This window comes from Kryptolebias marmoratus, linkage group LG22 (genome assembly GCF_001649575.2).
Source record: "Kryptolebias marmoratus isolate JLee-2015 linkage group LG22, ASM164957v2, whole genome shotgun sequence".
In the NCBI taxonomy this organism is placed as follows: domain Eukaryota; kingdom Metazoa; phylum Chordata; class Actinopteri; order Cyprinodontiformes; family Rivulidae; genus Kryptolebias; species Kryptolebias marmoratus.
In genome coordinates, this window is record NC_051451.1 from 20,012,738 (window position 1) to 20,029,987 (window position 17,250).

Consider the following 17,250-nt stretch of genomic DNA (forward strand, 5'->3'; position numbering starts at 1 on the left):
ATTTACCAAAATTCATAGGCAAAAACCTATTAAAAAACTTTTTGTGCATTTAAATTTCTTGATCTATAATCAGTGATTATTATGTATTCACTTTTTCTGAAACATTAACATAAAAAAGTGATGACTTTTTGTAATTCCTCTATTTATCACATGGGTATGTTTTGACAGATATTCTTTAAATAACAAAAACTTCAGGATAATTTGAAAGATTTGTAACGCGAGCTCAAAAATAACAATTGGCGCTGAAGTCCAAATGTTCTGCCTGGTAACAGATGATGAGTCATCGTCAGTGGCCAATGAATATTCAGCTGGGGGAAAAACTCCAGATCAAATTCAAATTACTTCTGAATTGATGCGGTTTCTTTTCCTCCCCGACTTGTTTCAGTTCCCTTCAGACTGAGATCAGTCAAAAAGGTGAAAACCTCAGAGACAGTCCTCATTGGTACCGTGAATGAGCTTGTAACCTGTTCTGAGCTATATAAAAAAAAGGTTTGTGCTCTGTTTGTGTTTTTTTATGTTTCCTGCCTCTCTTTAAGCAGCTCTGTGACTGTGTAAGTGTGTGTGTGTGTGTCCTTACAGGTTTCCTGAGTGTGTGAAAAATGTCGGACCCGGAGCATTCAACTCAGCCTCTCCTTGGAGCTTCCAACCAGCAGACAGCCGTCAATATTGGAGCTCCAGCCCAGGGGTAAAGGAGCTCTGATACATGTTTCTGTGTTGGCTGATTTTAACTGCTGTTTGTTCAAAAGTGGGCCCCTGAGGGCCAAAAGGGGCCAAAATGGCAAGTTAGTATAAAAAAGTGAAGTTGCAGTGAAATACGAAAGGCAGAAAGTGTTGATAGTCATAAAATGACTTTAAGACACCTCTGTGGCAGAAAAACAGGAAGGGACTTTGATCAGATTTTTCTTTGAAGTTAAAGTTTGCCAGTTTTGTTGTTGTTTATGTTTCACATTTTATCAAGAAACATTTCCATGAGCTTTGCTTGTGATTTATTACAACTTTCCAATGTCGTTTATTATTTTCCAAGCAGTAACTTCTGTTTGTCTTTATTGAAATTAAGCAGGAAATTGTCTGAAATCAGTAGGTTAGCTAAATAAATCATATTAATTGACATGCTCGTTCACATTATCCATCCATTTTCTTTCCATCTCCAGCCACTAGTACATACTAGATCTACTTCACAACAGTGGAAGTGTAGCAGAAATGATTGATAGTTTATTTATAGGAATGTGTAATAATACTTACTGTTTACAATCATTACAACTGATTTTGGTGCTAGGATGATCACTGAAACCTCTTTATAATACTTCTCAAAGTTTTTATATTCAAGTGTTTATAGATTTACATTCTTAAAGAAATTTATGTCTGCCAAGTTGAAATTATATACAGTGACATACCATTATATTTTTTTCCACTCTATATAGAGTGCTTTTTTTATATCACACTCAGGTTCAGGATCGGGACACTTCAACACTACAGGAGCTTGGGATCGAACCCCTAACCCTCCCCTCTGGGCCAAGACTCTCCTTCAGCCAATAAAGACCCTGACATATTAGGAATTTAAAGTTTCTGGTTGAATTATTGTTACAAATCGAGGTTTAGGTAGAATATATATGTGTTTATAAATCAGAGGAGGGTCCAGAAACCAACCCTGGTTGTTTTGTTATCTTAAACTTCCCCTCAGGTCTCTTGTTGGCAACAGCTGATGTCATTACTCACTTTCAGGTGGCCTTTGCGGTTCTGCTCAAATTCCCTTGTCAAAGTACCGGTTTTCAAAAAATGTCCCTGCTTCTTTAAACCAACTTTTAAGTTCCTCAATCTTTTTTTTTTATTATTATTTTTGTACACATCGTGACATCACAGTAGCAAATGGTTTTACAATCCAGCCAACAAAAATCCCCTTTGGCCTTTCCCGTTTTCCTGTGTGTTTTTCAGCCCCCGCTCCTCGCGGGCCTACAAGGTGGCAGGGCTGACTCTGCTGGCCTGTGTGCTCATCGTGAGCCAGGTGGCGATCGCCTACTTCCTCCTCAGCCAGAAGAGCGACATCAAATCCCTGCAGGACCAGAACGACAAAATCAGCACGGAGCTGACGAGGGGACGCTCTGGTGAGCGGCTCGTATGCAGTTCAAGGCCAATCGTGGCATAAATTTTGATGATAAAAAACATTTTTTTCCTTTTTTTTAACAGTTTATTGGCTTTTCGTATTAGTAATTCACTGAACCTGATTGTACAAGAATAGACCGACTGAAATGAAAATGGAAGTAGATCTGAAGCTGACTTTGCCTGACTGAATTGATGTGGATTGAAGCTGGACTTGTGGACTTTTTCTCTATAAATTGTCTGGAGATTGCTTGGCACTTTCCAAACAAACAAAACTGAACTGAAAATAAACTTTAGGCACACAGAGAAGGCACAGATTTCAGAGATGCACATGAATATTTCATGAGATTCCAGGAGGTTTGTGGAAACCTTGTCCTGGGAAAAGTTTGTGAGTCTCTTTGAGGGTGTTGTTTTTTTTTCAGTTTTGTTGTCACTTTTTGCTCAGGTTTGTTTTTTGCTGCGGAGATCAGGATAGAAAGGGTAATAATTTGGCTTGAAATACTGTCTGAACTTTGAAAAATTGTGCAATTTAACATTTAAAATGGCCTTATTATGTGTTGTTATGTATCTCTTTTGTTTCCAGGTAATATAATGTAGATTGTTATCATTTTCACCATCTCACATGCACCGTTTTGTTTTCCGTCTGCAGCCTCTGTGCCTTTGCGGATGCACATGCCCATGAGCGCCATGACTGAGCTGCTGGATGACTCGATGGAGGAGGTAAATAATAGTTCATCGTTAGACTTTAAATACGAGTGTTATCAGTGGCTGAATCTTAGATGTCCAATTAAGCAATTGATTATTTACATGGAACATTTATATGTAGGATCCCTTCAGTTCTAATGAGTCCCTTTAACAGATTTAATGAATCTAGTCACATTTTTGGAAAATCAAGTTTTTCTTTTTTGATTACAGGAGGCATCAACTGGCTCCCCAGGAAAAACTTGTAAGTTCTGTTAACTCTGTTTTTGTGTTAACTCATTAACTCTTTCCTTTCCTTCCATTAACTCATGCCTTTCTTGATTTTTCTAATGTGATGATTTAACACCGCCTCTCTTCCAGCCGATCTTCTCACCACCTGCCAGATGGAGCTCGCGGGTCTGAAGCCCGTGCAGGTCCCCGGTTTCCGCCCCAGCTGTGACAAGAACGGCCTGTACGAGCACCAGCAGTGCTTCGTGGAGCAGTGCTGGTGTGTGAACCCCGCTGACGGGGAAATGATCCCTGGATCTCTGCGTCAGGGAAGGGCCTTTTGCAGCGCTTCCACCTTCTCCGGTGAGACACGATAACCAGTTATCAGGTCAAAATTAGAGAAAGATAAAAATCTGTGTGTGTGTGTGTGTGTGTGTGTTAGCTGCTTACTCTTTCTGACGCTAAAGTGAGTAAACCTTTTTAATGAAGTTATCCGGCTCTGATGCATTATTATATTACACCATGTTTTATTTGTTATATTTTACTCTTTGTTAAAAATGCTAATCCTTTATTGGAAATGGATCAAGAATAATTCTGATCTTGTTTTCTGTTTCAGACAATTAAAACTGAATGAGTTTCTGGAAGAAACTTCAGCTTCTGATCACATCTTTGCCAACATCTAATCACCATATCTGCAGCACTTATTTAGCTCATGGGTTTTAATGTTGCTGATTAATGAATTCATTATTGTGACTTATTGGCTTTCTATCACTTTATGACTTTATTGCAGTTATTTGTAAGCAGCTTTACAGGATGTAGTATTTCCTTTTAACTTTGAATAGTTAGGATTCCTTTTTGGTTTTGTGCATCTTAAGCATACTGACAATTTCTTGTTTGGTTCTATTTAAAATTAAACATCCAATTTTGGTCAGTGAAAAAATAATCCACTTGAGACATAAATTGTGTTTTCCCATTTATTTGGACAACTCAAATAAACATGTTACAGAATGTTGTGGTCTTCTTTTATGCTCCAGACACATATTTCAGCAAAGATCCACAAGAACACAACAAAGTATTCACCCAACATCCGCCCGCACTGCTTAGAAAACGTTGATTTAAACAGGAAAACACAACACAATGATTGTCAATAGGCACTTTTCTGTGTGTTCCAGTTCCCAGTTATACAGTACAAATATTCAGCTGCTGCACTTTGAAATCGGTGTTAAAAGACTTTTACAATCTAACATTTCATTTTTTATGGCTTATTTATCTTAAACCTGTTAAAGGCCAAAGAGCGTACGCACTGTGGTGAGTTTGATGACAGCAACACTACATCAGTGGGTCAACTTAATATTTTATTATTCAGTTTGTGTAATTTTCAAAACCTGGATTGTTTTCAGACACACACTAAATAAAGACCAATACTTTATAAATTATAGGTGTTAATATGAAGGTTATCCACCTTTGTGAAATATTTCTAAAATAAAATGTAAATTCTGAAGTTCAGTCATTTTTCCAAGTTTGCTCCTGGTGTTTTATATCACCGTGAATATATTATTAGTGCAGTGTCAACGTTTTTTTTTTTAAAGCTACATCAATCAATTTAAAATAATATCTATTAATAAACTATGTCTGGACAAAAAAAAAACATCAAAAAAGGACTTGCTAATTAAATGTGCGCCTTTTCTCTCATGGCCAGCTGTGGGAAGCAAAGCTAATTAGGGAGTGAAAAAAAAAAACAGCGTCCCACTTAATTTCCCATCTTTAAAACAGTACTATGGTCTTTTTTTTAATATTACACATACAACAACCTGATGCAAAATAAAAACAGTTTAAATAAGTCGTACACCTCCCAAACATATGTGCAGAAAAAAAACGTTTCCCACAAAAATAGTAACAGCTTTAGATGTCTAAAAGAAGTGCAAAGGATCAACTAGATTCCAGCATAAGGAATAGGCAGCCAAATGATTATTGCACATATGGCATGAGATGATAATAGGAAGTCCAACACAGATGAGGCACTCTTACAAATAGAAAAGATACAAAGTATTTCTCTATTTACAGGAGCAACAAAGCTATACAAACTTTAGATATAATCTTTTGCTTTGGTGCATATTTTAGGTGACGGTCAATACCCTTAGAGAAATACTAATCTCTATTTTTCAACAAAAAAAACGGGCCTTTAAATAATGTGATCCAAGTAAAGTGGGGATTTTGTTTCTACATAAACATGTCACTCTGCAACAGAAATGTTTCGAAACCTGCAAACAAAATGAAAAGAAAATATAGCAATCAAGGTGGGTTTGACAGATATTGTTCACAGAAGAACTGTGAGATATAAAGTTCAGTCACTTTTCCTTCCGGGTTCAGAAAAAACAAACTAGTTATGGCTGCTAGCTGCAATTTCTGACCAACAGAGGGCATAAAAAACAACTGATAAAAGCTGACAGGTTCCTAAAATTCACAACTGCTGCTTTAAACCATCTCCTCAGTTTCAGTATCAATATACATGTGAAAACTGAAGCCAGTGATCAACGTGGCTGATTGAATTTCCAGTAAAATACATTTTTGATGTTTTAATGAGGTATAATAGTAACAGGGAGTTTTCTTTCAATCACTTATGACACATGCAGGATTTATATTTATCTATATGTTCTATCAGCTTTAAAAGTTTGTTATTTACTGCTCAATTTGGAAGGCTGAAACATTAACTTCTATAAAACGTTTTTAACTTTTTGACATATAAATCTGTTCCCTGTATGCAGCTGAACTGGCACCATCCTCCTGTAGGCAACCCTTTGCTCCTTCCTCCCGCCTTTCTCCATAATTTCTCCACTTTCTTTTCATTTTCGTCCTCCTCTCAGGTTGCGTATGTAATCCTTGACAGTGTTTTCAATATTCGGAACGGCGTAGTTTTGTGCCACATACATCCCCGTGCATGTCCCAACCGCAACACCCAGCAATGCTGAGGAGCGTAGCCTGGCAACAACGTAACCGGCCAGAAAACCCTTCAGGAAAGGAGAAGCCAGCAGGCTGCCACCCTGGGTGAAAAAAAAGAAGAAGAAAAGGTAAATTAGTTCAAGGCGAGACAACCTGAGCATCTGTATAATCATTGCTGCTTAAACCTTACTGGAGGAACCCCAGCCTGTATCTCATCTTCCACCCGTTTCTGTATGTCCTCCAGCTGGTCCTTCAGCTCCACCAGGTCTTTGAGCTGACCCAAAGGATTCTACACCCACATGGAGAAGCAGAAATGTATATTATTCACATCAAACATACAGTTTATAAAACCAAAGACTGTCTATGCTTTTCATCTTACATTACTTCTAATAAGCTAATCTGTACCATTTTTTTAAATTGTTAGTATTAGTTGTGTTACTCTGAGTGCAGAGTCACTGAAATAGAAAAAATAATCAAATTTTCTTAGCTAGTTGTTCAGAATAATGGGAATCTGCCCTGATCAAAAATAGGAAAATTACCCAGAATTCCATTTGCCATTTAGTTGTTTACCTCCTGTTTAAAGTAGCCATGATGGCATGGTTTAAAACATTTTCTCCAACGAAAACTGCTTGATTTTCCTGAAGGAGCAAAATTTCTTTTCATGTTTTCAAATACTTATAGCTAAAAAAACAACTAATTTGATTCATTAACACAACCTTTCTCTTTTTTTTACCAGCAAAATGTAGAACTGGTAATGATTTGCTGCTGTAACAAACTCAATCTTTGCGGTGAATTTGTGTGACGGATGACAACTTTTCACAAACACTGTTCAATGGAAATTCAGGACAATAACATCCCCAAATCTTAACATTTAATTTACTGTAACTTTCCGGTTTGTTAACACTGTTTTGGATATCGTTAAACAGTTCTTTTAAATCTCTTTCAATTGAAATAACTTGTTTAAACATAGACCTCTAATTAAAACTTTTTAAACAAACCTATTAGTACATATCTATTAGTAGTCTTTTTAATTTACAGAGCCTGAGTGGTCCCTAAACGCACCATCTTTCGTGCTGAAATAAGTTAAAACAAGTTGCTTTCATGGACAGTATTGATAACAACATTCAGGTAAACATAAGATTTCTTCAAATAACAGCCTGAAATTGAGGAAAGTGTTTGCTATATTTGTATTCTTTTTCCCCTTAAAACGTTTAAAAAAAAAGGCGATAACGCCAAAGTTAACCAAAAGCAAACGCTGCATTCCTGCTAGCTAGCTGCTGGATCTCAAGCTAATGCTAACAGCTAATGAAAATTTAAAGTGGTTCTTCAGTAGCAGTGCTGTTAAAATCCAAATATTGACTATTTACATCGTAAATCGGATTTAAGATCTAAAGGACAAACCTTGTCATTGCCCATAGCTTAGCTTTATTTTACAGCGTCTGGCTTCGGTAAGTGTGTTTTTCTTCTTCTTTTGCTTTTTTGGCGGTTGACAAACAACGAAATGACGCCTTACCGCCACCCACTGGCGACAATGCATTTTCTCAAGTAAAAAGAAAGTTTACAGTCGCTCAGATTTAACTTTTTTATTTATTTATTTATTTTCATTTTCTAAGACTTTGAATCAGTTTTTTCTTCCACACTGTGGCAGTGTGGTAATCCCACTACCACACCAAATCCCACAGTAATCCCACTTGTTTACTAATTAACCCATGGATTAAATAGTATATATACATTAAATAGTACATGCATGTACATGCAAAACACATGTTTGTGTCTAAATCTGAGGCATGGTATGACTGTTTCTTTTTTCCTGTCGTTTTATTTTCTCCGACAGCATTTTTCTTCATTGCTTTTGTCATCTTTCCTTTACTTTCTGCTTTATAATGGCCTTTATTTCTTTTAAAAGGTAAATTAAAGGAGCAAATCGCTGAAAAATAAAAAAAAAACAATCAGAAAGTGTCTGTTAAGTTCACAACTCTAAAAGAAAGACCAGAGGCTAAATCAAACTTTGAGACATGCTCATTATATGATTTAACCTATTTTATGAGCAGAAAGGCATTAGAAATAACATAACAATGTTACTTCTAATATCCCCTGAAAAGAGAGTCTGAATGATTGATCACAACAAGTGTAATTTGCAGGCTGTAGAATCTGGAAAGCATCACAAAGGAGCCTGAAGTCACATTAAACAAGGAGAGATTAAGACAAATGGACCGCGGAGAATTTAGAAGCCTTAGTGAGAGTATCAGTCTCCTTCCATCTAAACACACAGACAGGAAGAGACAGAGGAACATGACAAAAAAACACTATGAATCCTTAAGTTTATTTAGAGAGATAAATGTTTGATTTAGTTTTATACATTTTTATACTGTAACAGGTTTCTTCTGTAACTCAAAGTTCTTAATTCTTGCTCTGCACAGGACAGAGTCCATTAACTTTCTTTACTCTGGGTTATCACAGGACCAACCACATACAGACAACAGTTTAATGGGCTGTTCAAGAAGCAGGGACAGTCTGCACACCTTTGGATGAAGTGAAACACTTCATCCACATTCCACCGGACTGCATGTGCTCAGGAGCTGGAAGGTGTCTCTGCTCTTCAGTGCTGGTAATGATTTAGAGGGGTTATTGATTATGGCTTAGGTGTAATTGGCTGACTAATCTTTGGACGACTCTGTAAAGGAAAGGTCGTGCATTCTTAAGGCGAAGACATTGCAGTGATGTGCATTGAGAAAATGTCTATTTATGTACCATGAAGATGAAATTTGAATCAGCAGAAATGAGAAGTACTGCAGAAGACAGAATGCTTGAAACGAGCTATGAAAATAATGGATTAAATTAAACAGAATCAAAAACTTTTATAGCTTTATGACTGAAACTTCATGCATAATTCAATAAGCTTTGCTGACTTTTAATCTTACATTATCAAAAGGATCAGTATTAACTCCCCAATCAGTGATTACAAGGAGTCTTTGTTCACATAAAGCCACTGCTATGAATTTAAATGAATTTGAAACTAAAAAGTTGCAAAACTATTTCCAGTTATTTTCTTGTTTATTTTCACAACTGAACGTTACAACAGGAAGGCAGGAGTCAGCTGTATTTGTTGTTTGTTTCACAAACTCAGTCAAAGGTCATGCACCTTGTTGGGGCGTTAAAGTGATCCAGATCTGCACCAAAAGCTGATTCTTCCTTTGCCGATGCTCCACGCTTCATCATGCATTATGCATATCAATCAACGTAGACGCTTCCTGTCAAACCAATAAACATCATCAATCAGTAATAGCTTGAGACTACTGTACTGATGCGTGCATAAATGAATGACTTCCTGTTGCCTCTCAGAAGCTCAACCTTAACAGTTTCATTGTTTAAATCAAGTGCTAATGACGCTGCTGAGCTCTGCTGTCAGATGTTTTATTTTCCTACATATTAAATGATCTCTGTGCATAAAATAAGTTCATTTCTGCTTTGCTGCAATTCACTAGTAACCAAGTAAAGCTTTCAAATGAAATCTGGTGGGTTTTAATGTTATATTTATCAGTTTGTATCTTCCTGGGGATCACTTTTGATCCAGGCAATGAAATCAAAGTGTTTCATCAATCGTCCATTTGGAGTTTGCCAGACAGTGTGACTAGTTTCTGTTTGGCTTTCAAACCATAAAGCTTCTCAGGAAGGTGCCGGGCTTTTGTGGGAAGAGTTTGGCTCATGTTCAGGAAAGTCCTCTCATTAGCTCCAGTGTTCAGTATTCAGTTCATGTTCCCATTGATGGCTATTGGTATATAGGTACGAGCAGAGAGGAATGTGACTGGAAAACTGCAGAAGTGGATGAAAGGGAATGAGGCCATTGCAGCACTCTTTAAGATGCGTACTTCCTCACAAATGTGCCTGACTCAGCATTGCTGTGATCATTTAGAAATAAACCGAAAGATTATTTGCCTCCTGAGAAAGTGAGAATGAACACTGCCTTAATTAAAACATGGATTTTATTTCCAATGTTTTTTTAAATTGTGGACACAATATTCAATTATAGAAATGTTTTATTAAACAGACAAATAAAAAATAAAAAACAGGCAACATTTACATCCTATATGTGGTCAAGGATGCTTTCTAGACTTTGAAGATAACAGACAGAAAATCACATTTTATTGACTTTGGGTCAAATGATTTAAAGCACAACATTTATTTTAGACGACATCCAGCCTCGGATCGATTGTATGGACAGTTCAGGCTCCCTGCAGCAGCATCTGTCGAGATAAACAACACACTGATCCTTCATAACCTTTTAACCGAAGATCTATAACCTGAATCAGCTTCGCCCTGTGTGCATTTTTCAGGGGAAAAAAAAGATGTTTAAAATGTGCCTGGTCATTTAGAAAACAACTAACAAGTCCTTCATTTTGTTGAAAACCACAAAAATAGACCTATTTATGCACTAAAGCAGACACTCCTTGGTAGCTGTCAAAGGTTAACTTGCTTGTTTTCACATTATTTAATTTATCCTAATAAATGTAAGAAATGTAAATAATAATATTACTAAAACACATCAACAAATGAGTGTGTTTTTATTCATTCTTTGTTTTCTCACCTATTAGTGTGATATGTTGATTTTTTTTAATGCATTTCATGAGGTCAACTGAGACTGGGTTTGACCTGGAGATAAACTCTCCTGGGCTTCCTTTCGTCCAAAGAAAACAGATGAAACTGGAATTCTGGGAAGAAATGCATATTTTCCACCGCCTGTTAGTCCAAGGCTTTAAATGAAGATCAGTGTTAGAAAGTGTGCCAGATATAACAAATCACACAAAGATTTGTGTGTGATTGATTTTTTAGCAGTCAGAGTATGCGATTGGGATGATTCTCAGCTACTACCACACCAAATTAAACTTCAGTATCTGTAAAAATGACTGAGTTGTAGCTATTTTTGTGTTTGCTGAGGGAGCTGTGGAGGCCGATGTGTTGACTCCAAATCCAGTGCCTACTTTCAGAGAGTTTCATTAAAGTCTGTCCACTGGTTCATGGGATATTTTGCTAACTGATGGAAACAGACACACAGAAAGAGAATTACATGATCACCTGCCTTTCAAGGTGGCAAACAACAATCACTGATTTGATGAGAAGCTAGTTGATTTTTCTGCAGCAAGACATAACAAGTGATTGAACAGCTGGTGTTACAGCTACTGATAATAAAATAAAACAACTTAAATAATGGAAAAATTATACGAACTGTTTTCAAGTGCACATGATCTTCATCATTATTTTTTGTTAGGGTATTCAAATATATTTTCTACCAAATAATGATGCTGGTGTCTGTTAGTTTTATCCCAGCAGGTCCCTGTGACTCTTACTTAGAGGATGTTGTCATCTGTTTCAGGCTGTGGGCATTAAACAGCAGTAGCTGGAAGTCCAGGCATACAATTAAAATGGATCGCTTCCCTTTCAGTGAGTTAAGATGTACTGGCTGTTTGCCACTAATGATATCACTGCTTAGACCGTGCATGTGTGCGAGAAAGTGTATTGGCCATGTTGTGGGGACTTAAATCTCTTTACGTAGTCATAGTTTCGTTTACGTGCATACTTTGAGTTTGCCCAGATGCCAGTTAGAAGCCAATTAAGGGTTTGAAGCTCTGTTGCTTTTCTGGCACACTGAAACAAGGTAAGGGAACGGAGGTACTGCAGCCCCACTGCACCACTCTGCTGTGGTGTGCCTAGGTGTGTGTGTGTGTGTGTGTTTGGCCACTTGTATACATTTTATGGCTCCAAGGAAAGAAAGACACTGTTAGTTTCAAGTTTGGTGATAAACTGAAAAATAAGATGTAAGACTTAAAGAGGAAGAGAGTTGACACAAGAGGTGAAGTGAGAGGAAACTGTTCAAAGAAGAGGGAAAAGGAAAAAGTAACAAAAGAATTGGTGAGGGGTCTGGGAATAGGCTCTGTTATCAGTTTCCGCTGGTCTTTCTTCCTCTTTGATGCTGCATCAGCAGCACCACACCTCCATCCATCCCTCCTCTCTTTCTACGCCTCCGCCCCTCCCTTCACTTTCTTTCCCTCACACATACACTCTTCTCCGCCGGGGAAGTCCTGATCAGTGCTGTCGGAGTCCCCGGTCTGCCGAGAGCGGAGACTAACAGGTCGCCACTGGGCTAAAATCTAGTTTTATGTCAGCAAGAAAACAGCGAATCTCTGCAACATCATGATGAAATGAAGAGCTCTTTTCTGAAAGGACCACCAAGGAAGGATTTCAAACTGGACATTATGCCAACAGTGGTGAAGGCATGGGTGCTTCTGCCTCATGAACACATGGGTATGATGACAATCCAAACTATTAGTTGTTGCATTTGTGGAATGTCAACTTCTAAACTTGGATTTTATGTTTTTTATGCAAATGATTGAATTTTTTTTTCGATCTACTGTTCAAAGACAGCCCACTGGAGAGGAGTGCAAACAGCAAACTGTGTTGAAAGAGAAGCTTCATCACTTTATACAGTTAAATAAGTCTCTTTATTTTTTCACTACATGCGAAGGACACAAAAAAAGTGCAATACATTCAGAGAAGATGGAGTTTTCTGCTCTTATTACCAGGAAATCAACAAGCTGATTCTATATATTTTTTGTTTTAATTAATTTTTTAAGTCTGACAAACCACTGCACATTTCACCACCCGACCATGGAGCAACGAAGGATCCGCTGCCCAACAGGTGGCCATGACATGAGGGGTCAGACGTTAGGTTTTGGCTTCCAACCTCCGGCAGTGGCAGCCAGTTCCATAATAACTGCAGTCCAGCAGCAGGATTACTTAGCCAGCGTTTGGCTCCGCAGGAGGGAAAAACTGGAGCATGTAAGTTCTGAATATTAAAGCCAAGGTTATATAAAGCAGGATGATGGGTGCTGTGTTTGTCTCTAAATACAAAAAAGGGCAACGTTGTTTAATATTCTGTAGATGGAATAAAAATATTTGTGGACATGTCTGATCAGTTGGAGCTTTCAGTACATTCAGGTTTGTTTGAATGCAAAAAATAAAATGGGAGAACTTTTTTTAAAACCTCAGTTATGTTTTAATATTAGGATCAGAGTAATAACATCAGGAAGCTAGTGATAAAAAAAATAACTGTTTGGGAGGAAATTAATTTTGGAAGACATTTTGTGACCTGGTCGTGTCTGGAGTTGAGCAAAAAGAAAAGCTGTGTACGTGCACTGTTGATCTAACTTGTTTTGTAACTTAAAAATATTGAGGCTTTGGACTATCTGGTACCAAAATTATAAAGATTTGAAACTTTATGCAGTGCTAAAGCACAATCCAGGAGTTTAATTCCTCCATTCTTTGGCAAAAATTTCACATAATCTGATTTTATGAGAGCTTTTTTTTTTCATTTTTCAAGCTAATGCAGTCAAATATTTGTTGGTTGTGGAGATTTGGAGCTTATTTCTGTTTTATGTTCTCATAAAATCAAAGCAAACGACAGAGCTTCAGGAAGATTCAGTTTATTCACAATGATTGTGAATGGAGGCCATCTTGACTTGGACTGACTCCAGAAGTTAATCAGTTGTAGATGTACACCCGAGGATTAGTTTCTGCAAGTTTCATTAAAACTCGTCCGGCGGTTCACGAGACATTTTAATAACAGACAGCGACACGGGCACTTGTGCACGCACGCAGACACGGACAAAAAAACATTATCATTCGCCTTCTGCTTTTCAACAGCAGGTGATAAATCGACAGAGTATCTTTAAACTTTTCCCCATTTAGTCTCTGCAGCACATTTGTTTCTAATTAGATGGGTGTTGGAGAATCCACGGGAGGCTCTCTGCTTGCAGATAAACAGTATCAACATTCTGCTCGGGGCTTCCAAGTGTAGACATTTAGCATCAGGGAAAAGGAGAGGAAAGGGGGTTTGTTGAATATTTGATGGTTGAGGGAAACAGCACCACGTCCAGAGATCTGCTTCCAACTCTGTCTGCATAATCAGCTACGACACTGAAGCAGCCTGTCTTTCTGTCTCCTTCTATCCTTGCCATTAAGTTTAATCTTTGTCCCAAAAGTTCAGCTCTTGTCACATAAAATGTCTCTTATGTTGGCAAATTCAACAGATCAGGGGTTCTCAGCGAAGCTGTGGAAGCCCCTGTCGTTGTTTAATGAAATTTGTTTTAACAGGCGCTGGTTGGCCAAACGTTTAATAATCGAGTCAGAGTTAATCTGCTGACAGGAATGATAAATGAGCAGTGAGTCGGAGGAGAATGAGATAAGAGGGCTGGATACAGAGTGTCTCTGACACAATCCTGGGGGTGTTATTCAAGTCAGCTGTCGTCATAAAAAACCTCCAAAACTTCTGAGTCAGTTTTTATTCATCACCATGCCATAACTTTCAGGGAATCAGAAGTTAAAGTTCCAGAAAAATGGCCACAACTTTTATGCCTTGTTGCCATTTTCCTTTGTGGCATGTCTTTTTAACCTGATATAATCTCATTTTACACATGCAGCTCTTTGATTTTGATGTTTTTTTTTCTTACAAGTTTTACTTTATTTATTGTAATAAGTGGATTTGGTGTTAATGAGTCGCTATATGGCCAGAATGTTTTCTAAAATCTAAATCCAGCTCCAAAATGCATCATACATTTATGAGAACCCTGAGATGTAAAGCAGATGGTCGACTTCCTGCCTGGTTTTGCTGGAGGTTGTTTTCTGTTAAAGCAGTCTGTTAGGCACAGAGAATAGCTGCAAATCCTCTGTGTGATTGTGTAGGATAACCATCTAAGATGATTTTATGTTTTGGTTTGGTGCATGTGGAGGAAAAATGACCAGAATTTATTTGTTTGATAATTTATGAACAAACACTGATTCCACCAATTAGAAAAATAAATTTATGTTACAGTTTCCTAACAGCAGCATTAAAGCCAATCATATCTAAAGTTATTTAGGATGTTTTTTCAACTTTTACTCCAGTCAAACTTATCTTTTACATTTCAAACTAAGAACTGATGACAAATGACCTGAATTGATGGGATCCAATATTGTAATGTGGTTGGAAATGCACAAAAAAAGGGTTTTGAGAATTATTGTTTTGACACCTTAAGCTTGGTATTTTGACCATTTTTAACACTGCATGTAAAAAAACTGGTTGGAGGACTTAGATTTGCAGACACATGGTCATTATTGTAGCAACTTGTCAGTCAAACCTAAACCACATTAAGCTCTTAATGTGTTTTACTCTAAAGGTGACTATAATTCACTAAACCATCAGGCCCATGCAACAAGCAGAAGTCACCTTTAATTGGGATTTAAAATGTGACAAACGGGATAAACCTTGTGGCACAGTTTGTTTTGTTTTGCTGAGCTGAAATACAATTTATCTGACAATGAGATGAAGATTTGAACCACAGCCTGAACTCAGGTATCATCTTGTGTGTGTTGTCCTGCCTTTAGCCGGGTCAGAACTTTGCAGCCTGTCAGCTAATTGCTACCAAAATGTAAGCAGTTTCTCTCTGAACAGCTGCTTCTGGCTGTTCAAAGAGCCTAAACTTAGTGATTTTCTGTTGCATTAATATTGCATAACAACATTTGGTCATTTTAGTTGCATTTTAGTACTTTATAATTTAACTTGATTTGATTTGATATGAAAATACACATTGTGATGTATGGAAATAGACATGAAACGTTTGAAACGCCTTTTGGTTGTTCCTTTGCTGTGTTAGGGATCCCTGGTTAATGGCTGACTGGATGCTCCATTATGTCACGTTAGTATTCTTCTGGATGTTGCTCACTAATTTCACGTGCTCGGGTTTAGATGCAAACAGCAACTTTAGGTGACAAAATGACCATTTTAAATTAGTTACGGAGCAGCTACTCGATCACCGTATGCTCTCAAGATGGTTTTAAAGAAGATAAATCAGCAGCTGACAGCCAGGCTGGGAGGCTAACTTTGCACTAGAGCCAGTGAAATCTCCCCATGGAGTTTTAGGAATTGGCAGCTCCAGACGGAAGAGCTTCTCCACCATGATTGCATTTTCAATTTAAAGGCAGCTGTGCTGATGTATAGCCCAAGTCAGCTGTAATATCAGTCAGTCTATATCAAGCCCCGAGGAGATTCCTCCTGAGCGCAAACTGGTCCAGGAGGTCTATTTTGTTTATTATTCTGTTTCTTTTGGATTTATTATGTAAAACGCTGGATGGAAGTTTGCGAGGAAGAGCTTCATTTGACCCCGCCTGAGACTAAATTAATTCAATGCCACATATCAGTCATAAAAATATGCATCCTGTTCATGAGTTTTATCTTGTGGAAATGATGGATTGTTTCTCAGTGAAGCAGCTAAAGAGGGTGGGAGGATGCTGCATTACAGCTGGAATCACAAGACAGATAGTTTTGATGGATTCGAGCTTTCAGAGTTGCAGCCCCTCTGAAACATCTGTAACACTTCATCCCTGAAAACATTTAAAAACAAACTCCTGAAATAATATTTATTTACTGAAGCATAAAATATTGTTTTTCTTTTCCTCAAGGGTCCCTGAACTGACTAATATTTGCTCACTATATTGTTTTTTTAGTGTTATTGTTGTTTGTTATAAGTATTCTGGTTCCTTATGTAAAGAGTCTTTGAGAGCTGTAGAAATGCATATTATAATTATAATTATAATTAATCCATTTAAATCATTTTAGTGAATTTTATTTTCAGAAATTGCACTTTTTGGTTTTTATTTTTGTTTTGTTTTCTGGTCAGATGTAGTTTCTGTCAGTTTTTATTATTCTAAATAATTGTTGTTGCATCTTTAAATATAAAACCTGATAAATCAAAACAGGAAAAATGGCATTTGGAACACACGCACACACACACACACACACACACACACACACACACACACACACACACCACCAGATGCTGGTGTCTTCATTATTTCACATAAACTGAACAACTCTCTCCAGATAAATCATATTTGTTAGTGAAAACCTTGTCTCCACTTTTAAAAGCGATAAACCTGATTTCTCCAGTAACAGATGAACATATATTGTCAGACTTTTGTGTTCATTTTTACCTGCAGTTGGTGAATTTATGTGTCTCTCTCATTAGAAAGGGGGAAATGAGTCACGTTGAGCTTCTTGCTGTAATTGTTTCTCAGTAGTTCAGCGTGAATAGCCTCCTATTATTGCTGTTTGATGGCCTTGATCTGTCAGTTGTCTGACTCTCTCCTCTCAGGCAAGCACATTGTGTCTTAGTTTGCCTAATTAAGGATCCTACTGTTGTCTTTTTTTGCTCCGAGGCTCTCTTTTTTTGTGAACTAATGGAGGAGAGGCCAAATAAATGAAAGGAAACACAC

General features: G+C 37.5%; 3 protein-coding genes across 3 annotated transcripts in view; 2 read left to right on the plus strand and 1 right to left on the minus strand.

Annotated features, from left to right (window-relative positions):
• Nucleotides 1-331: 331 nt before the first annotated feature.
• Nucleotides 332-4,014, plus strand: cd74b (CD74 molecule, major histocompatibility complex, class II invariant chain b). The gene is made up of 7 exons (XM_037973675.1): nucleotides 332-489; nucleotides 580-685; nucleotides 1,933-2,102; nucleotides 2,747-2,817; nucleotides 3,013-3,043; nucleotides 3,160-3,369; nucleotides 3,623-4,014. The coding sequence occupies exons 2-7, from the start codon at nucleotides 600-602 to the stop codon at nucleotides 3,628-3,630; spliced, it is 576 nt and encodes a 191-aa protein (XP_037829603.1). The 5' UTR covers nucleotides 332-489; nucleotides 580-599; the 3' UTR covers nucleotides 3,631-4,014.
• Nucleotides 3,874-7,459, minus strand: LOC112451152 (SLC35A4 upstream open reading frame protein). Its single transcript, XM_025009544.2, has 3 exons — nucleotides 7,348-7,459; nucleotides 6,137-6,235; nucleotides 3,874-6,047 (listed from the first exon to the last, which is right to left on the minus strand). The coding sequence occupies exons 1-3, from the start codon at nucleotides 7,360-7,362 to the stop codon at nucleotides 5,850-5,852; spliced, it is 312 nt and encodes a 103-aa protein (XP_024865312.1). The 5' UTR covers nucleotides 7,363-7,459; the 3' UTR covers nucleotides 3,874-5,849.
• Nucleotides 7,460-12,060: 4,601 nt separating this feature from the next.
• The window catches only part of LOC108245789 (inactive phospholipase D5), a 62,876-nt gene continuing 57,686 nt past the window's right edge, over nucleotides 12,061-17,250 (plus strand). The window contains exon 1 of the mRNA XM_025009519.2: nucleotides 12,061-12,780. Within this exon, the coding sequence (XP_024865287.1) occupies nucleotides 12,610-12,780 (171 nt within the window). The 5' untranslated portion in view covers nucleotides 12,061-12,609. The remainder of the gene's footprint in view (nucleotides 12,781-17,250) is intronic.